General features: G+C 36.5%; 1 protein-coding gene across 1 annotated transcript; it reads left to right on the top strand.

Annotated features, from left to right (window-relative positions):
• The first annotated feature begins 7,333 nt into the window (after positions 1–7,333).
• LOC127859018 (polysialoglycoprotein-like) lies at positions 7,334–9,643 on the top strand. Its single transcript, XM_052396440.1, has 2 exons — positions 7,334–7,404; positions 8,920–9,643. The coding sequence occupies exons 1-2, from the start codon at positions 7,334–7,336 to the stop codon at positions 9,641–9,643; spliced, it is 795 nt and encodes a 264-aa protein (XP_052252400.1).
• Positions 9,644–27,429: the final 17,786 nt, after the last annotated feature.

Below are 27,429 nucleotides of genomic sequence, written 5' to 3'. Positions count from 1 at the left end.
TGTGTAAAAACGTTCAGCTACCGGGTCACTGTGCTGTGTACGAATACGCGACAAATACAATAGATGTCGCTGGTACAGAGTTCCGCCGGTCTCTCCAACTTACACGAACTTGCGACGGCGACGACAGTTAACCGCGTACACAACAGCATCTCTGCGCACCACAGGGCTCGCTCATATTGGGCTTTCGGAAGATCATCCTATTGTGTTTTTGTGCACTAGGATGTCTTGCAGGTTGCAATCCCGTCTGAGGCTACTAATGGGGGGCTCAGAGAACACTTCCTTCATTCTATCAGACGTATGCAGCGTGTGTAGGTGTCTACGGATGATACGGCCGATGTTGGGTAGTGCGCGCGAAAACGTTATCACGAGCGGAATCCTTGTATCCAGCGACAATCGAAAGGTTAAAACCAAATGGTCCTAACGGCTGTCAATGTCCATGACACGTAGGACCTGTGGTCGTTTATTTAATGTTAAATCTTTATAATTATATTATTCAGACTTAAGAGGCTTTTGCGAACACCACTCGCTTGGGATGGAACCGTCTTAACAATTGATCCATTCCCTGTTGCTATATAAAGTAACTTAAACAAATTAACTGAGTTTCTACCAGACTGCAATTCCTAATGGAAACATAAAGTATAGCAAATGATATTAAGATATCATGATGACTATATTTCAAGAGGAAAACGTGCCTCAAACGTGTCGTAAGACTGCAGAAAATGCACGATATTTGTCAGTTAGGCCTAAGATATAAATATCAATATGGAAATTCATTTCGAGCGACTTTCTATCATCAAAACGCTGAAGGCGTAAAAAGACTCGAGTAATGGAAAGAAAACGAATTACTAAAGTAAATGGCAAAGTAAAACTAATAACATTTTCTGAGAAAGTATATACATGTTGTATTTATTTATTGTTTTGAAACGGTTATGAATGCAAATCACAGTATATTGAACATACATGTATATTCAGATAAGAGTTAACTGTTTGGTAGGCTAGCTCAGTAAATATAAGAGCTATAAGTAACTGCAGTAAGCCTGTTCACTTGCTGGTGAGCCGCTTAGTCAGCTATGAATGCCCAGCCTGTACACTTGCTGGTGAGCCGCTTAGTCAGCTATGAATGCCCATTCAAGTTACGCGTAAGCTGATTAACCGCCATCTTATCACTGAAATAATTTCAAAGGCGGAAAAATATAATATACTTTATTTCCTCCAAATACATGCTACCGCTGGTACTAGTGCGACTGCCGCTACTTCAGCAACAACAACATTAACAACAACAACAAAAACTACTTCTAACTACTACTACTACTACTACTACTACTACTACTACTACTACTACTACTACGACTACTACTACTACTACTACTACTACTACTACTACTACTACTACTACTACTACTACTATATATTTACTACTACTACTACTACTACTACTTCTACTACTACTACTACTACTACTACTACTACTACTACTACTACTACTACTACTACTACTACTACTACTATTATTACTACTACTACTACTACTACTACTACTACTACTACTGCTACTACTACTACTACTACTACTACTACTACTACTTCTACTTCTTCTTCTTCTACTACTACTACTACTACTACTACTACTACTACTACTACTATTACTACTACTACTACTACTACTACTACTACTACTACTACTACTACTACTATTACTATTACTACTACTATAACTTCTTATGTATTGTAATACTTACACTACAAACGTAGTGTAATGTTATCTAAAACCTTTGTATTCGCATGTCTTTCGATCAATGAACTAAACAATTGCATTAACTCATTGTCTGTAATTAGTCAAATAAGAACATTTCACGATCTCGTAAATCGGTTAAAGACATAAATATACATCGTGACATTGCTTTTCCTTTCTGGTACAGAAAAGTTGTACCTCATGGAATCGAGCTAATTATTTACACATGTGTCTGTTTTGTTCTGTGATTTGTTCTAGATCATTAATTCTAAAACGTTCAACGAGCCTTCATTGTTTTCTACCAGATCTAGATCCAAGAGACCTAGTTGGAATGCAATAACCTTATTACAAGGCCGCACAATGAAAGTAAAATTAACTATGGAATGTTTTAATCGCTGGGTTACTAAAATGCAAAATAACAGAATAACCCAATACAAGCAAACAGTTGAATTATAGTGGTATATATTATTATTATGATTATTATGATTATGATTATTATGATTATTATTATTAGTATTATTATTATTATCATTATTATTATTATTACTTTTGAAGAAGTGTAAATTTAATATATTTTTATGCCATATTAAACCATCAATTATTTACCAGAATGGATATTGATATTCTATAAATGCACAATATACCCGTGCAAGTTCTTTAAATATTTATAAACATTGCAAAACAGTTTAATTTTACAACCAAACAGTCATTGTAGTGACAATGTAATTAAATCTAACACATAAACAAATGGAGGTCAATGATTAACCTTGACAAATGTTACAAATTAGTGATGCCAAAAATTAGTTACGCCGCCTCGGTTTCATTGTCTGTGTTTGCGTTTTATGCTTTCAGGTTAGTAGAACGCGCTCTTGGCAGACGATAAATATATCTCTTTTTTATTCCTGTCTATATCGGAATTAACAAACGCTTAAATCATCTTATAGATATCTATTTGTCAGTTTTACAACAAATATATTTACCGGCTAGACACCACCATATTATACCCTCGTTGTCTTCTTTTTCAATACTTTTCTGCCATTCTGAACAAGAATAACATAAAAATATTGTAATCATGATATCTGATGATTTACGGGCCAATGATACAATTGTGAGACAATGTAACACTGATATTTGGGCTAGATATCTCACTTAAGGTGGGCACTTGAAATATTTTTCAATAATCGTGCGATTTTTACTGCGTTCTTATTTGTCATACACCTGTTTAATTTTATGTAACATTTCTTACTTCTTATCTACTACTTAAGAGGTCAATATGTTCATTTAAAATATCAATCAAACACTATATGTTCCTCCAAAGACTTTTAAGATGTTTTATACGATCGCTTATCGATATATTCCTTTTTATTTTATAGCATTATTATATTGCCGAGTTTGTTATTAAGTGGTAGTGTAAAATTTATTTATCCTGTTTTTCTGTTAGCATAGTCTCTATTTCCTCAATTACAGTCGGGTGCGCTTAACAACTGCGAAAACAAAGTGGACGTGACAAGACACACTATCCGCACGAAAGGTCACTTGAAGGAGGTTAATTATTCCGTGCCTTCCTCTTTTCGAATGGCATCGTATATCATATTACAATACATACGTACAAAACACTACCTGTGCACGTTTGATTGTGATATGTTATATTATTTACAAATACGAGAGAGATCAACCGCTATAACTCAAGTGATCCCAAATCACAAATTTGAAACGATTTGCCAAATGTCTGTTAATTGCACCATAGAGTGCATTTTAAATACGGCAGTTCTAACATTACAAAAGTGGTAAACATAGCAAGGTGTACGAACTTGTGACGCAAACAATGATGTCACAGGTGGTTGGATTAACATGTAATTTTACTGAAAACTTATGTACGGCATAACAACATTTCCCAAATTATTATAAAGGCCAAATTCGGTTATTTTAATCTCCAAAACTCAGCGGGTCAGTGGGTCATTGGGCACGTAATTGAACTGGTCGATTAATTATCGTCCATTACACTATAGGCAAATACATATGCCTGTTCTTGACAAACATATACAAATAATTGTGTCTTCAAATGTGCCCTGTTTTATTTTTCTGTTACATAAAAACGAGTTGTTTTCTGCAATAAATATTTAAGCTTTAATATACTTTTTATATGATTTCTGTCATTTAGACGTCGTAAAATCTATTTACATTCATTCAAAACAGAAACGGTCTTCAGTGTTGAAAGGAAATAATTACTTAATTAAAATTGGAAATGTGTTTTTAACAAGCCTTTGTTTTTTCCAACAAAGAATACGCGTCGCGCACTGTATGTGACATGACAGTCATGGTACGACTGACACAAATGACACCGTTACGCCATTACTAAGTAACAGCGTATCCTAAACACCGTCTCTGTTTGTAAACAAACGATTACAATACAACCCCATTCAGCAGTTGATACGTAATATAGCGATACAAATTGCGCTATAAGTATACCAAAGAATGTTAATGGGTAGGTTATGATAATAACATATATAAGACACACAGAGCTTCTTTTATTGTCTGACTGCTATCTGGTAATTCATTCTTGAGAACAACGCGAACTATTTGGCAAAGAAGTAACAGTCTCGATCAGAGATTTAAAACTACCGTAATGAGATAGTATCATGACAAATTATTACAATATCGTTCAGTTTTGTGTCTTTGAACAGTTTACAAATAAGGAAGGTCGGACTGATCTTGATAGTTGACAAGTCTATTATTAGAAACAATTAAGACCATTCTATTTAGGTCGTATTTTGGTATCGAATAAGTACCGGCAATTTCAATAGTAAAAGCTTTAGTACGCGTATACTTTAGATTTTAAACCACAACATGTTCTTTTTTCCTTATCTTATTTGTATTACAAAATAAAACATACGTGCATTTGATATTCTGCCGGGATATTTAATGTACGACGAAGATGAATCATACATGCGTAATGTTTGTAATTGATTGTATTCATTGGGGTATTTGGAAACTTTATTTATGTTTATTTATAGGAATGATTTAAATGTGCATCATGAAAAAATCTGCTGCAAAAAAAGAAATATTGAATTAGGAAGCTACCGGTAGTATGAATTTTCAGCAATATTGCCGAATCTAATCCACAGAAACAGTGGCTTTGTCGTCGAAGTCATCCTTATCATCATAAAGACGTCAGCAGTCAGTCTGTCTTATGATTATCATATGATCCTTGTTCTGGGAAAACTGGGATTAATGCATGTGCGTAAAATTTCTTCCCATATTAGCCTATGCATTTAGCACAGTCTCATCAGGTTTGATATTTTCCGTCTATTTTGAATTTTGCGTTCTTATGAGGTCTCCTAAATGAATATCTAGTGAAGGCGGAAAGAGTCGTCCCTGATAAGACTGTGCGGAATACACATCATCGTCACATAATAGAGTCGTCCCTGATAAGACTGTGCGGAATACACATCATCGTCACATAATAGAGTCGTCCCTGATAAGACTGTGCGGAATACACATCATCGTCACATAATAGAGTCGTCCCTGATAAGACTGTGCGGAATACACATCATCGTCACATAATAGAGTCGTCCCTGATAAGACTGTGCGGAATACACATCATCGTCACATAATAGAGTCGTCCCTGATAAGACTGTGCGGAATACACATCATCGTCACATAATAGAGTCGTCCCTGATAAGACTGTGCGGAATACACATCATCGTCACATAATAGAGTCGTCCCTGATAAGACTGTGCGGAATACACATCATCGTCACATAATAGAGTCGTCCCTGATAAGACTGTGCGGAATACACATCATCGTCACATAATAGAGTCGTCCCTGATAAGACTGTGCGGAATACACATCATCGTCACATAATAGAGTCGTCCCTGATAAGACTGTGCGGAATACACATCATCGTCACATAATAGAGTCGTCCCTGATAAGACTGTGCGGAATACACATCATCGTCACATAATAGAGTCGTCCCTGATAAGACTGTGCGGAATACACATCATCGTCACATAATAATCTGTGAGTCTAGGACGACACTTAGGGCTCGTTAATTAAGTCCAGTTTTTCCAGAACGAGGTTCTTGCAGTTTTCATATGAGCTACACATTATTACAGTATTATTTATCATTTAAACATAGCTCATACACACTACATCACTTAAAGAAAATATTAAACATGTATAACACACATTTGACGTAGAGCCCAGTGCAGTTAATGAGACCGGTATCGTTTCAGGACGGTCTCGTTTAAAATGTAAAGTGGTATTCAAAGCAAAATCAATTGAATGGAGAAATCGTAAGAAGATAATTTCCAATCTGTTTCTTTATTATCGTATCGATTTGTTGTTGCAATTTTTAGTTTACGACAACTGTTCCAGTTTGCAGATGCTTCCGTTGACGTCAATAGATTTCTTCAAATATCTATTTATACCTATACATCCTGTTCTAGACAAATCCGCTTAATAACGCGTTGTCATCGAAGAGCAAGGACACACGTATTGTTGTTGTTTGTTTACGCGCGTACTGCATCTATACCATACCATCGCACCCATTTCAATTAGAATCTATAAAGCATACGTCATAATCAACAGGTGTTGCAGTGGCTATAAGCGAGACGTGCAATGTGTGTAAACCGCATCCTATCAATACATAGCTTATTCGCGTCATTCATAAACGGTATCATTATAATTATGATTTTTTTATCGTTTAATTTTAAAAAAGCATTTTTAATCATGATGATCGCTGTCCATTGTGATACATGGACATCTCCGGAATCCTCCGTGAGATGATATACGCAAATAAAAGTGTATGCTAATCAACAGGGACTCGCTAATTTACGTACACACTTCCAAAATAACACAATTATCGTTGTCAAAACAACGTATTAAACATGTAAAATGAAGACCTGGGTAACGTTTTACTAAGCTACTTACGCAATTCGTAGACTTACGCACATATTTTAAATTCAGTATAGTTCCTTCAAATTCTTGCTACATAAAAATTTGGTAGGTTTGAAATGAAATTCATAATATAATGTTACATTCTAAGTAAAAATTAGTTTTCCTCAATCTGAAATAAAATTTAAAATATGTGCGTAAGTCTAAGACTTGCGTAAGTTGCTTAGTAAAACGCTACCCCGATGTCTTGAGCGGTTCATTCTATAATTGTGTTCGCATCAGGTCGCTTGTCGATCAATAAACAACTATTCGTCGTTCATGTGTCGCGCGTTTTGATTTCTTCAAATCCGATAAAAATGTTCTTAATTTGACGATAACAAAGTTAAATGTTAGATTTTAGACTCATATCATTTTTGTGTTAAAATCATGGTTATTATTGCGTTTAAAACTTAAAGGCATTGCTTTAATGATGAAAAATAATAAAAGCCGCAAAATGCTAAAAAAACTAAGACTTAGATGTATAACTATTTAAATGGTATAAATGTCATGATTATGTCGGGCTCTTAAATTTAAACCAATTTATATGAGCTCGATTGCATTAAAAGTACATGTTATTGCTACTTATTTAAAACGCTCTCGAGTCAATTTCCTGGGACTAGAACCCGTACTTAGTGTTTATGGTGGGTTTCTAAACAAAGCTCCCACATGGGGGATCGAAACCGTGACCGATCGCTAGGAAACACCATATCCACTACACCACGGCGACTCTTTGTTATGTAGGCTTCAAATAGAGCCTCCCCCCCCCCCTCCTCCCATAATCCCTAAATACACGACTGTCTTTTGTCATAGTGTTCTGATTGGTCTGCTATTTGCAACTAATGACACACATTTATTCACTAAAAATAAAGTCAAAACAAGAAAATTCGAGTTTCGTAAACAACCGGTTCATTCACATGTTGTTTACCTGCGGTTTGAGCGATTGTGGCCGACATGGTTGAAATTCCATAGAGTCTTATAATAATTGCCTACCACGTCTAGATTCAGACTGAAAATACCCGTTTAAACGTGTGGGTGAGTATTGCGATATACGCGATTGGACATCAAGCTATCAGTATGTTGATTATTAACCCACGCACGGTCCAGAACGAACGTAATACAGTGTAAATCGCACGTCCACAGGTCCAAATATGTATTGTTCCGGAAAAGCTCACCCAAACACGTAAAAACATGGTGTCATTTGTTGTTATTTTTGTTATTGTTCGTTCACGTATCTTTATAACATTATAGTTGCAAAATATGATTGAACAAGATGTCAGTGTCTTTACTCTAGAAACATTCAAATAGGAAATACCGCTTGAAAACTAGCCGCTTCTAATTAAGTGCGTTGACGTCTTGATACATGACGCAAACATAACGTCAAAACAACGTCATTATTTTAAGCCTTATTTTGTATCGTCAACGCGTTGAAGAACTCTTATAAGTAGTATATGAACAACATCTATGAACGTGTAAGTTTCATCGTGAACATGTCTAATATTAATTTTTGTGCATTCTGTTGTTTCATATGAAAATGTATTTTGCTTACTTGATCTAAATATTATACAACTGGCGTTCAAGAGAAATACATATAAAGATTGCATACAAATTGGACATATGTTACGAATGAACGTTAGCTATATAAGTTTATCTTTTCATGAAAACAATAAAACTAATAAAGTCATTATTAAAATTATACATGATATTTGCCAACAATGTATTCACGGATCAACTACCCATTATAACTCAAGCATACGTCGCTCATAATATTGACGCTTCAGGTGTGGTACGCGAACGGTTGCCATAATACAACAACTACAACAGCAGCTTAACATAGAAGTCTTTTGTTTACACAATGTCACCGAAATTTTAAAAGAACGAGTGGTATTAAAAAGAATTTACGACATCCATAGTGAGAAACTCGTTCATTTTTAAAATTGTGATCCCCGACCACAAAACGGTCTCGGCCGCAGAAAGTTCTAAGAAACTCGCCAACTGACGTGAAAAAAACACACGATAACTTATCATGTTTGCGAGATCTTTCGCAAACAAAGACAAAGTAGATAATGGAGAATACAAACAGTGAAACCAATAGAGTAAGGACAATCTTGACTGAAGTAAAGAGTCAAATGCTTCTGATGTTAATTACCATAGTAATTAAAATTTTACTGATGATCAACAGGAGGAAAAAGCAGAATACATATGAATATGTAATATTGATGGTGATATTGCTATTGAGATGTTATTGATTGTAGTTTTGATAATGACGATGATGAAGATGATGATGGTGCTAACGATGCTTTTGCACTTGCTGCTGCTGCTGATAATGATGATTATGACGAGATAGAGGAGGATGTAGCTAATGGTTATGATTGTGCTGCGGCTGTTGATGATGATGATGATTATTATTATGATGAGATAGAGGAGAATGCAGCTTATGGTGATGATTGTACTGAGGTAGAGGAGGATGCAGCTTATGGTGATGATTGTACTGAGGTAGAGGAGGATGCAGCTAATGATAATTATTGTGCTGAGATAGATGAGGATTCAGCTAATGGCGATGATTGTGCTGAGATAGATGAGGATGCAGCTTATGGTGATGATTGTACTGAGATAGAGGAGGATGCAGTTAATGGTGATGATTGTACTGAGATAGATGAGGATGCAGTTAATGGTGATGATTGTACTGAGATAGGTGAGGATGCAGCTAATGGTGATGATTGTACTGAGATAGATGAGGATGCAGCTAATGATGATTATTGTACTGAGATATATGAGGATGCAGCTAATGGTGATGATTGTACTGAGATAGATGAGGATGCAGCTAATGGTGATGATTGTACTGAGATAGATGAGGATGCAGCTAATGGTGATGATTGTGCTGAGATAGAGGAGGATGCAGCTAATGGTGATGATTGTGCTGCTGTTGATGATGATGATCACTATCATGATGACGACGAGAGTAAGAAGGATGAATGACTATGATAAGTTTAATACCGTTTAGTGTTTTGATTAATATTCTTGCAACCATGATGATTTATATTTGTATTTCATGTTCGCATGTAATAACAATAAACAGCAGACAGAGTGATTTGAAAATCGATTTTGGTGCACCGAGATTGCGGCGTGTTGCTAGGATTCAAATATTCACCCTCTCTCAGCGGTCGATAGCAATGTTGTGATGTTTTTGTTGTTGTTATTGAACGTCGTGGTCCACGTTATTCACTATCGCGAAAGTAAAACGAACTTATGAGTTAAATGACCCTAACAAAAATGATTATCAACAAAAGCAAAAATAAAATAGTGGGAAAAGTTAAAGGTAAACAACAATTTTTTAATTATAGAAGTTGTTTTTGTCTTGCTTCCCTGTGGGTAATTGTAAGTATCTCTCACTCCCAAATCATCTACAAAAAAAAGAGAAATTGATTTTTTGAGACGTTTTAAATTAAGGCCTTATATTCGGTAGCGGATCCATCAATTCAAGTTGTAGCGCACATTTTTCACAAACTATTGGTCGAATGTTCGAATACCAGCTAGCTTCGATTCCTTCCCTGCGAATGCATAACCGAGATGCCACCCACTGGATACTAAAACACACAAGGGCGTATGTGTTATCTTAACAACATGAATACCCCGTAAACCAACTATAAACTCCTACGCATGGTCATAATTAATTTTATATTTAAGATGAGAATCTCCATGTACCCACACAAGTAAACAAACATAGCAGACACAATTACAAATGAGGGCCCGGGCGTCTGTTTGGAGGAATAAAGAAAAATGACCGGAATTTTTCTCAGTGATTACCAGGAATGTTGTATCATTTTTCCAGTAGCTTTTTTTATAATTCCAATTTGTTTGATCTTTCTGTAGCACCGACAAAATACTCATTAATCCAGATTAGCTCGTTTAGCTTCGTTTAATCCCGCAATCAGTTGATCAATCTGTTCGTTAAATCTTCCCGCGTTCTTTTCAGCTAGATTCTAGGGGATTTAAAAAAAATCTCCCACTCCGCTTCAGAACTTCAACAGAAACTACGAGACTTATATGACCGGAGTAAATTCAAAATTAATTAACCGTGCACGTGTTTTTCGTGTAACACTTCTGCCCCATGATGCCTGTCTGAGGATCGGCGCCCTGGCCTGGTTTTCTGACCTAGATTCGCACCATCGAGATTTACGAACTCTGATTCGCAATTCCCACATCCGTCAGCATGTGAACAGTGGTTTTAACGTTTTGACAAAATGCCTTCAAGTTAATCGTGGGAATACGTTGTCGGCGTTGAGTATTAAACGTTATGTATACATGTTAAAATATTATTCGCTTGATAACCATTGATAATTATAGGTATCTACTTCGGTGTACCCATAACGGCGAATGCTGTGTTATTGTCAAAATAGTGAAACTACTTTCAAATGTCGAATTGAGAGTTCAAAACTTTGATATACTGAACAATTATCAAATTAGGCGCGGCACTATTTTCATCCTAGGCAAATACCTAAAAACTAAAGAATAGTAGGGATACGCAAACGAAAAAGATTATAAAGATATTGCTGATGTCGTTCCTCGGATGCTGCTGATTATGAGGATGATGATTATAATTATAGTGCTTGATGCAAATGATTATAATGCTTATGATGTTTATAATGATGATGGTGGTGATGCTGCCAATGGTGGTGATGCTGCTACTGGTGGTGGTTGTGATGATGATGATGATGATGATGATGATGATGATGATGATGATGATGATGATGATGATGATGATGATGATGATGATGATGATGATGATGGGGGTGGTGATGATGATGATGATGATGATGATGATGATGATGATGATGATGATGATGATGATGATGATGATGATGATGATGATTTTGATGATGATGATGGTGATGGTGATGATGATGATGATGATGATGATGATGATGATGATGATGATGATGATGATGATGATGATGATGATGATGATGATGATGATGATGATGATGATGATGATGATGGTGATGCACTAAAAAATCATGAGTATGCGCAGGTGTGTGATCTTGAATTAAAACTTAGCTGAATGAACAGAACAAAACATAACACGTCGTTTATTTCACCCAAGTATACAAAATATTGAGAGCGAAAACACGAGCAACCATTGTCACACGAACACTTTAAGTTGTCAAGTGTATAACCATTACCGCCAACCGTTGCGTAATCGAAAGTATATCTCTTATACTTGTTAAACCCTACACTTACGGCAATAAGAAAGTCACGCACTCGTTATAAACGTGTTTTTTTTAGATTTCACAAAAAAAGCTCGTAAAATTCTTGTGTTTATCAAACGACGCAGTTTGTTTGAAAATTCAACAAAGGCGACGACAGTAAACAAATTGAATGATTCACTCTGGTCAGCCTCCCACGTTCCAACCGCAACAAACATGGGCGTTTCTTCGATTCAAGAACAATATGCTGGGATACGTAGACAGATACGTGCACTTAAGGCGTGAATTGTGTATACTTGTCGTTTGTCCTCGTGGGAAACTGTCCGGTCGTATCGCAAAGTCTAGCGCAGTTTCATTGAGAAAAACATAAATCCTCTTTAGCAACCGCACAATTTGCTTAATTAAAGGGTTTTAGAGACGAACCGCCCATTATCCGCTAGGCTTCCCGCATCTTTATCATAACAAACGCTTTACATGAACCTACAGGGTCATTCTCTCTACATAATTGGTATCACTTTAAAATTTAGTGCATTATGAGTCATGAAAAACATAATATGCTCTCATATTTTTGTAAATTTTTGTTTAAATTAAAAGTTAATAAAATGTTATTAGACTGTATGGGACTGGAAGACTTAGCTCGATTCTCATCCTGCGCAGGTGCGTTTGTTTCGTGGTCAAGCATTAGCCATATAGTGACTCCGATTCTACCCGAAATATAAAGTTATTCAATACAACACACACTGCACATATCAGCTCGGAATCATAACATTCGTTCCAAAGCTGGTTGTGTCTGAACAATAAATTAAGAGTATGCCGTGACAGACCCGTAGTGTTCTAATAAAGCATATTTGCATTAGAACTCAAAGATCTCATAAACTCCTAACATACACTCGTTGTAGCGCATTTAAATTGTGACAGATTACATAGAATGCGACAATTGAGCGGACTATTTTTACCACAATTCTAGGAACTTATCAGCACGTGCGTTCATCAACATGTGCTTTAGATGTCATGCAATTTGGTGATTGATCTTGGTGTGGTACTTGTGTGTGGGGTGTGTTCATTAATTGCTTCATTAATTGCTGTTGTTTTTGTCATTTTTTCTTCCGATTGTCTTCGATGTTATTCAATTAAATTTCTTTCCAGAAAAGTTAGACACAAGGCCCGTTTGTGTCATGTTTCGTTTGGTGATACAAGTTTGGCAATATTGGTTTCAATAGAGACGGAATAATCATGTATTCAAACTTCACTGGCTACGAAACAATGTCATAATTGTTAGTTGCTGTTTTTTAGTTTTTGCTATGTTGGGTTTAGGAACATGGGTTTATGTTATCACAAGAGCCTCGTTCTAAAGAACACTGGGTTTTATGCAAAGTGTCGTCCCATATCAGCATGTGCAGTCCGAACAGGCTAACAGGGACGACACTTTTCGTGTTTACGATTTTTTTCTTGTGTGGAGTTTCACTTCTTTATATTGTGTTGTTCCTAATCAGCATGTGAAGACTTCACAGGCTTTATCTAGGATGTCATTGAACGCACCTTCATTAAGCCCAGTTTTCACAGGACTAGTCGCAAATCGACGTCCCCACTTCCATTCACGTACACTGTGTTTTTAACAGTGGTAAGTCGGTTCACGTCAACTATATCCGAAATTAGTTGTTCACAATTAAACTCTATTCACCCTTATGTCTACGTCGGAGTTAAAGTTCTACACATAATCATGAGAGCATTCAATAATAAATGAACACCAAAGGTCGATTAGTTAGCAGTCGAGGATGAAAGGGTAAGTACGCCATGGTTGATGGACCAGCGATCCAAGGTCTATGTCAGTCGTTGACTCGATTGCTTCTGATGGCGGCTGGAGATCATAGGTAACTTAAGTTTAATTACCACCCACGAGCATTGATACGTATGCATTGATGAGATCAACAAGCTTCACGCTGTTTGCACCCGCTTCATTATCATCGAGACTGATGTTTTATTAGACAGGTCATGCAAAGATGTGTCTACTTTCAGATTATAAATATAAAAAAAAAGATATGTCACTTACATTATATAATAGAAGCAACGAAGAAAAAAAAAATGAAGTGAAAATCGTCGTTAGTTTGGCAGCGAAATTCTTAGGTCTTTTATAATAAATGTAGTACCTGTCGTGCGTACCGTAGGGCGGGATTTACCAGCTTGTGACCAAGTTCGTGATCTGACCAGATGCTATCATGCATCAATAATTAGACAAGAAAGTTTTCGGTTTTGATCCACACAGAACAAAAAGGGCCTCCGCAACATATACATGTAAGTCAATACGGCTAGTATCCAGGATGCAAGACGAAACGGACCTTTCGGAATGTACCTGGCAATCTGTTTTGTGAAATTAAGAGTGACACAAATGATCGGCCAAGCCACGGAGCGTATATTGACATCAAGAGTCCGTGGCCAAGCGAAAGAAAGGAAAATACCTTCAAGTTGAAATTTGATCAACTTACAAAAAAGAGGTTAACAGAGCTAGTACCCATCGCAGATATCAAGCAGGACACAGTTATTTGTATAAAATTACAGAGAGTGTGGTTTTTATCAAAATAATAATCTTTGATTACGAAGATAAGTGGTCAGTTAAGCGAGAAAGTAGTCCGGACATCCCCTGCGGCATTGTTTGGACGCGCCTGACGTAATGAATGGCTATTTATAATACAATGGCCTTGAGATGTCGATCGATGTCAGGTAAGCAAAGCGGTTGAACACGCGCTTCTCACTTTTGCGACCCGGGTTAAATCCTCGCTCCCGGCAAATTTCGTTGGTGGTCACCTTACCGGATAGGTGAGGTTTTCTCCGGATACTCCATCTCACGCCCATCCCGCAGCACAATGTTTCACTAAATGGAAAATTATGTCAGTAAAAATTAAATAGCTGTCAATTGTAGCTATAATTCAAAATGATTCTCACATGACGTAAGTTTAGTTATTGTGTAAGTGTGCTGAGACAACCTCCGGGCCCTCACCTAATGCAACAAAAGGCGCAAGAGGACTTCACAAACTTCGAAACGCAAGCTCACACATTTCTCGATCAATTATCAATTCGACGCTGTATACGTCTCGGACAACCTTGGCTAGTCGTGTACTTTTGTAGACGCCGATGATGACCCAGTTTTAGTAATTAGAAACAGTAAGTAACATCTCGCCTTGAAGACGATCCCTCCGGCCACCAAAATCACTAGCGGTTTTATGACATCCACAAGCTCACACCAAAGTAGCGTCCATGCTTATAGAGAATGCGATATTTCACATGATTTTGATGAACATTTTTTTAATCCCTTACACCCCTGGAAAAAGGGGTTTCAACCATGTATTTATTAATCAAACATAAAAACCATTAATGTTTAAATAACATTATCTATCATAAGCGGGTAATTTCGGTACGTTTAACACGCCTAAGACGCTATGCGCAAGTAATGAAATCCCCATGTTACAAAGTGAAATGGTGGTATTAGTATTGGTAATGAATAATACTGCTACAATGATGGTATTTATTGATGTTATTTACGAAAATAGTACCAATAGTTTGTTTCCAAGTGTATCTGATACGAAATAGCTTTTCATAACTGGGATTTCAGTAAGTTAAACACGCTTTTGGAAACGGAAACCCCCGTGTAATTATCAATATGATATAGATCATAATATCTAACATAGCTTACAGGATATTTAGCAATCATTATGACTAAAAGTGCAAAACAATGAATCTGTTCGCTCATTTAATGAAATTAATAATCGTTCTATAACATGGATTTCCTTTATGCTACATGTTGAGGTTGGGAATAGCAGACGCTCGCGCGATGATGATGATAATGATGGTGGTGGTGGAGATTGTGGTGGTGGTGGTGATGATGATGGTGGGGGTGGTGATGATGATGATGATGATGGTAATGATGATGATGATGATGATGATGATGATGATGATGATGATGATGATGACGATGATGACGATGATGATTTATATAATGGATTGCATTTTACCTGCATTGACTAGTACAGCCGAACTTGCTCCGAAAAATTTCCATGCGTATAAAGTAGACAAAACCTGGGTGTCTATTTTTAGAACACACTCGTGACCCGCTGTCAAAATGGCTGTTCGCCAAGAAAAATTACGGAATGTAAACATTGTCTTACTCACCAGCTTTTTTTGCGCAGGTAATTATGACGAATGTTTCAGTTTTTAGGCAGGGGAAAATCAGTGTGTAATCTGAATTGCAGACATGTTTGTTTTGAAATCTCGTGTATTGTTGGAACGCTTCTATTTATGAATTTGTTTTGTGCTAACAACCCGTTTTAAAAGAGTGGGAAAAAACATGATGAAGTAAAATAATAAATATTACTGCGGATTCAACTTGTCAAAGATCGACACCATTTAATTTATTTATGCAATACCAGTATATTTATATGCGGCAGACTGCAAATAATTTTAAAACACTTAAATTAAATTATGTGAAAGTATTTTAGTTCCTTGAGTGTGTTAGAGTACTTGACATGATAAGAATCTGCAGCACGCACAGGCTAATCTGCAGCACGCACAGGCTAATCTGCAGCACGCACAGGCTAATCTGCAGCACGCACAGGCTAATCTGCAGCACGCACAGGCTAATCTGCAGCACGCACAGGCTAATCTGCAGCACGCACAGGCTAATCTGCAGCACGCACAGGCTAATCTGCAGCAAGCACAGGCTAATCTGCAGCACGTACAGGATAATCAGGGACAACACATTCCGCATAGACTGGATTTTCGTTTCGAAGAGACCTCCTTTAAAAACGGACAGTTACGTCACCGATTAGCCCGTGTGGTTTGCACAGGGTTATACCGGATGACACTTTACGCCCATGCGTTAAGTCTAGGTTTCCCTTAACCAGACTCGCACAAAATATTTTCCGTCATATTCCATAAGGTCAAGTTGTTTTTAAAGTGCGTAAACAAAACACTGATATTCAATGACTGTTGCTTAAATCACCGCAACAAACAAATTACTGAAAGTTTCCCTGTTTTGACATGCTTATAAATCTACTAGGATGTTTATTATTTAAAAAACGCAGTTGATTCTCATTCGCTATCACGCTGAAATACGTACTCTAAGTTTCGTCCTGCTTTCTGGGAAGTTGATGTCAAACGTCCGGAATGGGACGCGTTGACTCGAGCTAAATGCGGATGTTTTTGTGCGTTTTTTGTTTTGGTTTATTTATAAGTCAGACGCGGAATACAATTAGAGCATTCAAAACTACGTCTCACCTGATACTAAAATGATTAAATCTGTTTTACGCGCGGTTAAAAAATAACTCCGCGTTTTCCCTAAGCTTCAAAGAATCTATAAAATAGTCGGAGTTTATTTTTTATAAACATCGCTTAACTAATAAACATCCTAGTACATTTATAAGCATATTCTTTACCTCTTCGTATGCGGTCAGAATGTTTAATTTGTTTTGACAACATAGATTATGCAAATAAACACAGTGAATTACGCATTTGATTTGTGCACGAGCTAACATTTTGTTAACTTTAAGCAGTATTTTAAAAAATACTCGGTCAAATACTATTAAAAAGATCTATACATAGAAATGATCTTAATCCAATAATCCCAGCAAATTTCGTTTCAAAATAATGTCCAAGATTGAGTTCTCTTAATGAGCGCTTGCTTACAAGAAACTATACTGTTCACTAGGTTCATATCAATGTACCTGTTTGAATTAACCCATTTATGCCTAGTGGACTACCATCCTTCTTAATTGGATCATTTTATTTCCAAAATTAGGGTTGTCTAGTATATTTATTTCTATATTTAGAATATTTATGACAGAAATTCCTTTAAGCAAACAGCGCAGACCCCGATGAGACGCCGCATCTGGGTCTACGCTGTTTGCCAAGGCCTTTTTTATAGACGCTATGAATAAATGGGTTAACGATCATATGAATATTTGCAGAATAAAGAAACGACTACATACGTCGTTTACCTATTTTGAGTTTGAAAATCCTGAAAATTGTAATCCAATACTTTTCCTAAATGGCCTCCAATTTTTGGAGTTGTCTTGTGATGATGTTAGTGAAAATATAATTGAAAGTATTTTCCGCAAAATATATAAAATAATAATGGTTCTGTTTTCATATTATACTTGCACTGAACACTACACTGCTTTTATTTGTATGTGTTTTATGTTGTTGTTTTTTTTGGCAGAATGTGTTGCCAATTTTTAAATTACCAACAAAGAAATACGCCTTAAAGGGGCCTTTTCACAGATTTTGGCATTTTTTAACTTATTCATTAAATGCTTTATATCGATAAATGTAAACATTGGATCGTAAAAGCTCCAGTAAAAAATCAAGAATAAAATTAAAAAAAGGAAAAGAACATTGCCCGGACCAGGTTTCGAACCAGTGACCCCTGGAGTCCTGCCAGAGTCCTGAAGTAAAAACGCTTTAGCCTACTGAGCTATTCCGCCAAGTACACATATCATACGTATTTTATACCTTATATAAGCAATCTTCGTAGTTTCACAAAATTTAACGACAAAAACAGAACTCTCCAAATTATTCAATCGTTTCGCGTTGCAACGCTTTATAATTTTTAGGTTTTAAAATCGTCAAAAGATGCATATAATGGCTATATTAGACCATGGTAAATGTTCAGTATTACTGTTTCCTCACAAATATCATAACTAAAACGAAAATTTGCAAATCTGAAACAACTTTTTTCAATTTTGTCAATTCACCAAAGCGTGAAAAGATCCCTTTAAACAAAAATTCCAGCTTTTATTTCAAATTCAGAAAATATAAGAAAATGCCTTCCGGTAAAAAAACTGAAAATAGTAGCAAAAATCGACAGCTACAAAAATAAGACACCCATCACGAATTCTGCACTGCACTCAGATGGTGTATTATAACTCCACCTTATTTTCATACCAACGCCTCAAATTAATATTTAAGTTAAGACTTTGACCCAAGAAAACTACGTTAGACTTTGATTATATTAGGCAACACATGTTGCTTATGTGGTCAATACATTGTTTAAAGTAAAGAAACGTGTAGTTATACGTGTAAAATTCCACTACATATTGACCTGCATTTTAATATTAGAGCTTTACAATTTAATTACTTTTCGACTTCAGCATAAGAATTGATTAGTGAATAAAGACCAATAACTTACATGTTTTAAAGAACCAGATGGTACACGTCAATGGTACATGGGTTGAAGGGTCATCAAGCTCCAGTAATCACAAGCACAGATTAACCGCAAACGATCAAAGGTCTTAAGGTATTAAGGTCAGCGGATTAGAGGTCACGAATGACCAACCAAGGTGACCCTGCACTATTAAATGTGCCATGGAGAATTTTGTTGTTGCTGCTGCTTTTTGGTGGTGGTGATGTTATAGTTATTTGCTCTAAATTTAATATCTGTGTCATTAATTATTTCATAATTACATGAAAACTTTAAATATTAGCGATAACCGGAGAACCACAACCCACACATTTCACGCGAATAACAACAACGATCCCTCTATATTCAATCAAAATAGGCAGTAACAACAGATTGTGTGGTTGTTATGACAGCAGATCGTAACGAAAAGACTATTTAACTATCATAGAATTATGCAACACATGGTTTATGCTGTATTGTTAAGAGGACTGAAATGTCTAGTCTAAATTGAAACCTAAATATAAATCATTTGTAAATAGGAAAGTACAATGCTCGCACGTTGTTACTGTTTAACTGCACTTTAATGATATCGTGAAATCTTCACCGGTGTATAACTAGCTAAAGTCAGTATATACGATCAAATAACTTTTTTTGTAAACATATAAACCTTTGATGAATAAAAAATGAAAAACACTCAGAAGAAGAAGTACAAGAATATGAACGAAAAAAGGTTTTACAGCAGAAAACTCCTTAAAGTAGCCGAGCCACCTACTTTTTGGGGGAAATCCCGATTATTTTGTGCACATTCCCTTGTACAACACATAGACACAATTTTGATGCTACAACAAAACGAGGAAACAATTCGGTATCGGTATTGACTTGCTCTTTATAAATTGTACCGAGAGAATGATTTGTGATTGATTAACCAGTAAGGGTTGTTAAATAATAGAAATGAACATTCCTTTGTAATTTTAATTTGTTGGTTTTGAATTTTAAAACTGTTAATACTCGCTCTAAAGAAGAATTTGCGCCGTCATTTGCGACGTTATTGAGCGATTCAGTCTAGATAGTGTTGAATTTTCTAGTTGCACAATATAGAGTTAAACGAGCCGTAGTAGTAGTAGTAATAGTAGTAGTAGTAGTAGTAGTAGTAGTAGTAGTAGTAGTAGTAGTAGTAGTAGTAGTAGTAGTAGTAGGAGAAGTAGAAGTAGTAGTAGTAGTAGTAGTAGAAGTAGTAGAGGTAGTGGTAGTAGCAGTAGCAGCAGAAGTAGCAGTAGTAGTAGTATTAGCAGCAGCAGCAGTAACAGCAGCAGCAGCAGTAGCAGTAGTAGTAGTAGTAGTAGTAGTAGTAGTAGTAGTAGTAGTAGTAGTAGTAGTAGTAGTAGTAGCAGCAGTAGCAGCAGCAGCAGCAGCAGCAGTAGTAGTAGTAGTAGTAGAAGTAATAGTGGTAGCAGCAGCAGGAGCAGTAGTAGTAGTACTAGTAGAAGTAGTATTAGTAGTACTAGCAGTAGTAATAGTAGCAGTAGCAGCAGCAGTCGTAGTAGTAGTAAGTAGTAGTAGTAGTAGTAGTAGTAGTAGTAATGTTGTTGTGTTTGTTGTAGCATCAGCACGCGTACGGCCGTTGCTCCAATAATCATTAGGAATCGTCTACAATCTTACATAACAACTGCACTAGCAATCAATATCTCACAATGACCTTGAAAAAGACGGCGCGAAATATAATCATAAATAGCAGCAGCCCACATTCCTATGCCTTCACATTCCAAGTGCCGACCCCGGGCACGAGCTACATCGATCCATGCCTACACCCACATCTCGTGCACACTCCGCACGAAGAATCGGGTGATCGTCTGATCGCCGAATTCTGCTGAGTCTACAAATGTTTCCCGGGCTTAATCGAGTCTCATTTCCATTTTGCTGCAGCATCGAAAACATCTAGTAACATTTATTGCTGTCCCAAAGGAACAATGGCGATGCGCCAATTCTGTGCTCCAAAATTATGCATGTAATCCCAGCATAATCGTTGGCTCCGTGAGTTGCGATCGTCTGGCGTCCGATATGAGCTCTTCCTTTCATGCATCGTAAGCGATTTGTCTTGAAGTCTCATAATGTTTAGTATGAATTCGCATTATTTTGTTTACGACCGGCGTTTTCCGATGTACAGAAAAAAGTATAGATTCTTTATATCGTCTGCTTAGATTTTAACCCATTTATGCCTAGTGGACTCTCCAATCCTTCTAAATTGGATCAATTTATTTCCAAAATTAGGGATGTCTAGTATATCTATTTCTATATTTAGATTATTTTTTACAGAAATTACTTTAAGCAAACAGCGCAGACCCTGATGAGACGCCGCATCATGCGGCGTTTCATCAGGGTCTACGCTGTTTGCCACGGCCTTTTTTCTAGACGCTAGGCATAAATGGGTTAATGCTCCTTTCTACTGTTTTGTTTTGTTTTGAAAAAAAACGCTTGACACATCCCAACTATCGCCCACGTACCTGTTCATATTTTATATCGTTTTAGATTCGTCATGATATATCTCCTTAGTTAAATACCAGACGTTTTTTAAATGTCCATGCACCTGGATATTTCAGGTCATTACTCAAATGTATCATAAATTCTCTTTGTGATTTATAAGTCACAATTCTTAGAATATCTTATTAATTTTGCAACAACAAAAAAACGAAACTTATTTCTCTTTTTTTTTCAAAATGTTTTCAAATGTGAAGGCATCCATTACTAAAACGATTACAATTTGTATTCGTAATTTCTTTAGAAGAGTACTTTAGAGCAACTATGGCGTCTTTTGTTTTAAATAACGAGTGCATTTTAAAACGAATTCGAGCGCATCAAATCGCCCCCTTGGTGCAAGAAGGTACATTGTACCATGTGAAATTAAAAGTAGAAGGCACATGGTACCTTTTTGCACAAATGGGGCGAAATAACATTGACTCGCAAGGAATTTCATAATTGTTGCATAAACATTTTGGCGAGGTAGACACATCATGGAAGTATATTGTTTCGTAAAAACACAACGCAAAAGTACAATTCTACGTCAAAGCATGTCACGCAATAAAGTGCAATAGTATCGCATTCCGCATCGCTATCGCGGGAACTCGATATCATTTGAATACAGGGTGGCTTTGTCATTTCATTCCATTGAAATATTAAACTTTTTCGTGCATAAATAATGCTTTTTTGTTGCAGATAAACGGCGTTCTAATATTATTTCATATCACATTGGCCTGCCCGTATGCACTCTATTGTGTGTCGCTTTTTTTCTTGGAAAATAATGCATGCACTGTTTGAAAGACTGGTCGCTTTCAATCGATTCGTTGCAAAGAATGTGAAAACGTTTCAGGCACCCAGTATGTAATTTGATCACATGACGCAATTGTGACCCAGACCATGTTAATGGGTCACGGGGACATTTTACCGAAAGTGGCGATGAAGGCGTGTTTTGTTACAAGAGTTTCGTTTGAATTGACTGCTGATACTTTCGCAGACGACAAAAAAATCCAAACAACGAGGTTTCCAGACCCTCTTGGTTGCATGATTCGCGTTCTGGGGCAAATCGGCTAAAAGCAAGTCTGTAGTCCGCACAGGCTAATAAAAGGCGACACTTTCCGCATGCACTTGATTTTCGTTACGAAAGGACCTATTTTCAGGAAAAAAATCCATCTAAGCGGAAAGTTTTGTCCCATGAACAGTCTGTGCGGATTTCACAGGCTAATCTGGGTTTACACTTTACGCACATGCACTAAGCCCAGTTTTCTCAGATCGAGGCTCAATTATTAGTGGCATCGGGCAATAAGAAACTTTGAATATTTACAATACTTAAACCATTTGCTTAAGATATATTATCAGATAATGTGTGTTCCGGTTTTATACGACCAGGAGACACCGATCAATGAAGAACATAACGGTTTAAGTTTTAGTCATGTTATTGATAAGCTGTTGTATTACTAGTATTGGACGCGGAATAACTGTTGATATACTAGTAAGTTTGCAATCGACCGATGTAATTCTAGAACAAGACGTATGAAAAGAATCGCTATGATGTAACTCAGCAATCATGATATTTATGGACTTGTGTTCGTGTTTTTGACACGCGTTTCAGTTATGAAACGAAAATTTCCATATTTTTCATGTTAGTTCATCTAGGAAACGGTCCATTTGCATTTCCCAATAGTTGCATAGTAATGTTTAAATCACGCCCATGACATTTGGTCCATCACGTATTGTACATTTAGTATGTCCAAATATCCCACGCAATTCAATCGGTGACATTTTCACTAATAGCGCGACATTTCCATCTTCCAAATATGGCAAAATGTCGGGCTCGTCTGAAATTGGTGTTTCATTCACAATCAACCTCCCGGGAGCAAATTGTAAACCGCTAGAAAGCTCCCTATGTAATTGCGCAAATATTATTCATTATGCGAATCAAAACGCAGTGGATATCATGATATTGTCATAGTGTGTTTTCCACAACATATAAATTCCCACAATTTTTGTATGTTTTGCCAGTTACAAGATCGATTGTTTTTCACTTCACTCGAGTTTATCAGACAGACAGACAGACAGTTTATTCAGACTTATACACAAGTACATCGTCTCCATACTAAAGTATACACATTATTTTCTGTCCCGTTACTAGGTATAACAACACAACATTAAATAACATATCATGACCTTTAATAAGGAGCCGGAGAAACTTATAAAGTGATATTATTTTTATGGAATACTTTATAATTAAAGTCTCGTATATAATTATTTGTATTTAATTGAGTTGTTGAACAAATTATTGTAGTTTTAATATTTGAAAGCGATTCATCTTTAAAAGAAATATTATAAAAAATGTGAAGAGTCGTGTTTATCTGTCGTCATATGTGTTAAAAGTTAAAACGTATAAAGGAGATCCAAAAGATTCATTATACTCAATGTCTTTACAACGGGAAAGAAACACGCTATCTTGTTACCGTCCAAATAAATCGGTCAAACTCGTAATTTCTAGTCATTAAGTTCAGAAAGACAAGTACAGGAAGCCTTCAAACGTCTCTAGGATGGCTAGCTCTATTCTAGCCTTGTTTTGGGAAAATTTGGCACAATTTATTTGCGTTAATACACAGGCTAATCAGGGACGACATTTCCCGCTTTAATGTAATTTTCGTTCAAAAGAGTATCTTCTTACCGAAATTCCAGTTTAGGCGGAAAATGTCGTCCCTGATTAGCCTGTGTAGTCTGCGCAGGCTTATATTGGAAGACACATTACGCACGCGCAATACGCCCAGTTTTCCCAGAGGATCATTTGTTTATCGTAAGCCCGCCGGAAATAGTATAAATTTGGATATCAATTATGTCCGCTTTGCTTGCTTTTATCAATATCCTGCAGACCCACGCAGTGACGTCATTAACATTTGAGCAGTGATGCAAATGAATGATAATATTAATATTTCTTACTTCTTGTTGACCGTAAAATCTTGATTTTGAAAGTTCACGATCCTGTTGGTGTGGGGAACACCAGTGTTTACGCCTAAGCAGCATCTTGCTGTCAACTATGTTGATACTTTACCATCATCTTGTTCGTGCTATCTATATGAACGGCGATCTGTGAAAACCGGGCTTTATGCATGTGCGTAAAGTAGCGTCCCAGATAAGCATGTGTAGTGCACACACGCAAATTAGCGAAACTCGTTTATTTTTCTTTATTTTCGTTTATAGGAAGTTTCCTTGTCAATTAAATCCAATCTTTGCGCAAGGTGTCGTCCCTGATTTGCTTGTAAGGACTGCATAGCCTTATATGTTACGACACTTTCCGCACATGCATAACGCCTTTTTTCCATCACCTCGGCTCATCTCATGTTTCCTAATGTAATTAAAGAGTATGCGAGATTGGCCTTTACTTGACCAAACATCTCAGTGGTCAATCCTTTCCTATAATAATTATGATGATATATGTTTCATAAGTACTCTTGGACTTAATATGAACCAAACGCGTGAACCTTCTAATGACAGATTAAGAACTATTTACTTACTACTTCCACATACCATGGCGAGTGTAATCCCTATTTACTCTCTAACAATACCGGGCCTGGTATTTGACTCTAACTGTGCGAGACTTAAAAAAGCTTTAATAAGGTATTTAGTGACCTGCAAATACCCCTCAAAATCTTTAATCAACCCTTGAGAATGTCAATATATCCTATTGTTTAGCAACCGTTGCCACGTTGGTTACCCAAAAGGTGTTCACAATAGTGGGTGGCCCAAAAACCTAATTAATTTTAATTGAGTCTCTCTACGGCAAAACGGGATTAATTCATTTATGCCTAGTGGACTTTTCCATCCTTGTAAATTGGATCAATTTATTTCCAAAATTATGGATGTCTAGTATATTTATTTCTTTATTTATAATATTTCTTACAGAAATTCCTTTAAGCAAACAGCGCAGACCCTACGCTGTTTGCCAAGGCCTTTTTTCTAGACGCTAGGCATAAATGGGTTAAATGCATGTGCGTAAAGTGAATTCCCCGATAAGCCTATGCAGAGGCTTAAGGCATGTTATGATTTACCTTTATTTCTTTAATTGTTGTTCAAAATGTATTGACTTTTGAGGAGCAGATGTTTTATAATTAGCCATGTTTTACGAATTAGAATTACCGAAATTTTAAGTCGATAAAACCTGAATGCCTATCGATTCCGATATCTCAGAAAATATACAGCGTGGCGTATTTTTGGTGCATGTACACTTTACATAAAATACAAATAAACCATGTATGACATAGTTACCAGACAAACAAGTTCGCCGGACAACTAACCGTCCATTCACCTAATGAACTTCTTGAAAATGTGGTCATTAGTTCTCAGTACATATTTGAAAACAATAGTTAACCTGTATATGCGCAGGTCCGCGGTGGTCACGTGAACGTATGTTGTTATATAAATATAGTGATGACGGGGAACACGCGATTTATGAAGACAATATTACTAATAGATTTTCAATTCATCAACCAATCATGTCGTTTAAGCAGTATGTTCTGCTGCTACTGTTGGTGTTGCCCTCGTTGTTGGTGTCGATTTGATATTGTTTTTTTAGTCGTTGCATAGTGGCTTACACCCGTACAACTTGATCACACAATAAAGAACCCTGGTTTATTTAAAAAAAAGAAACAACCAGTAAACCCCCAAAAATACTTTAATCAATTCCTTTGTTTTGTTTTCAACGAATTATCTGTCCATTTTTTAGACATAAAGCTTTGATGAATACATAGTGATCTCAATTTAGATTTCGACATGAAAACTACTAAATGTATACCGATTTATCTAGTAAAACATGATTGTCGACGGGATATTACATTTTTTTACAATACATGTGTACAGTTGAACAAGCATAAACAATGTTTGTAACAGTCAGACAAATTGCATGTGCTCAGGTTTTATCGCCTCACCATACGGAACAAAATGCATGTTAGCCATATACATTTGCATTTACATGTACTTTATTATTATTGTTAACCACTTATGTCTTACAGATACAAATCAGTATATAGCAGGTAATAAATAAAACGAAAATATTCTGCTAACTATAGTTGAATACAGAAACCAGTAAATGTGAAACCTGTATTACACTGTGTTGAGTTGTTGATTAAATTATTGCTGTATATATGTCATGCAGTAAACACGTCTGGTTAAGATGCCAAACCGTTGTCCCTGGTTATGGCAAGCGGTTCGACGCATAATCCCAAGAAACTAGGTTTCTCATGAGAACCTAGGTTCTCAGAATGAGAACCTATGTTCTCAAAATGAGAACCTAGGTTCTCATGAGAACATAGGTTTTCAAATGAGAACCTTGGTTCTTGTGAAAATCTAGGATACCAAACGAGAACTTAAGTTCTCAAAATGAGAACCTAGGTTCCCATGAGAACCTAAGTTGATGTGTCTATGAGAACCTAGGTTCTCATGAAAAACATAGTTTCTCATGAGAACCTAGGTTCTCAAGCGTAAACTAAGGTTTTCAAATGAGAACATAGGTTCTCATGAAAACCTAGGTTCTCAAGAGAACCTAGGCTCTCATGAGAAACCTGGTTTCTTGGGATTTTATAAACCTAGTTTCTCATGAGAACCTAGGTTTTCATGAGAAACCTAGTTTCTTGGGATTATGTGTCGAACCGCTTGCCATAATTAAAGTCCAGTTGTCACCCATTACACGCTACCGGCATATGTGTAGAATGATAAGCAATAGACGTGAAACAGTGAATGTTTCTCCCCAAGAACATTTTTGGAACAATGCTATGTAATATTCAACGAGCCTTGTAGGAAACTTCTCGAGGAATGAAATTAGTAAAGTAATCGGTCGACATTGGTCTGAACACGTTAATAAAAAATCA

This window comes from Dreissena polymorpha, chromosome 1, assembly GCF_020536995.1.
Source record: "Dreissena polymorpha isolate Duluth1 chromosome 1, UMN_Dpol_1.0, whole genome shotgun sequence".
In the NCBI taxonomy this organism is placed as follows: Eukaryota; Metazoa; Mollusca; class Bivalvia; order Myida; family Dreissenidae; genus Dreissena; species Dreissena polymorpha.
The sequence above is the reverse complement of the archived record's forward strand: the minus strand, read 5'-3'. Positions and strand labels throughout refer to the sequence as shown.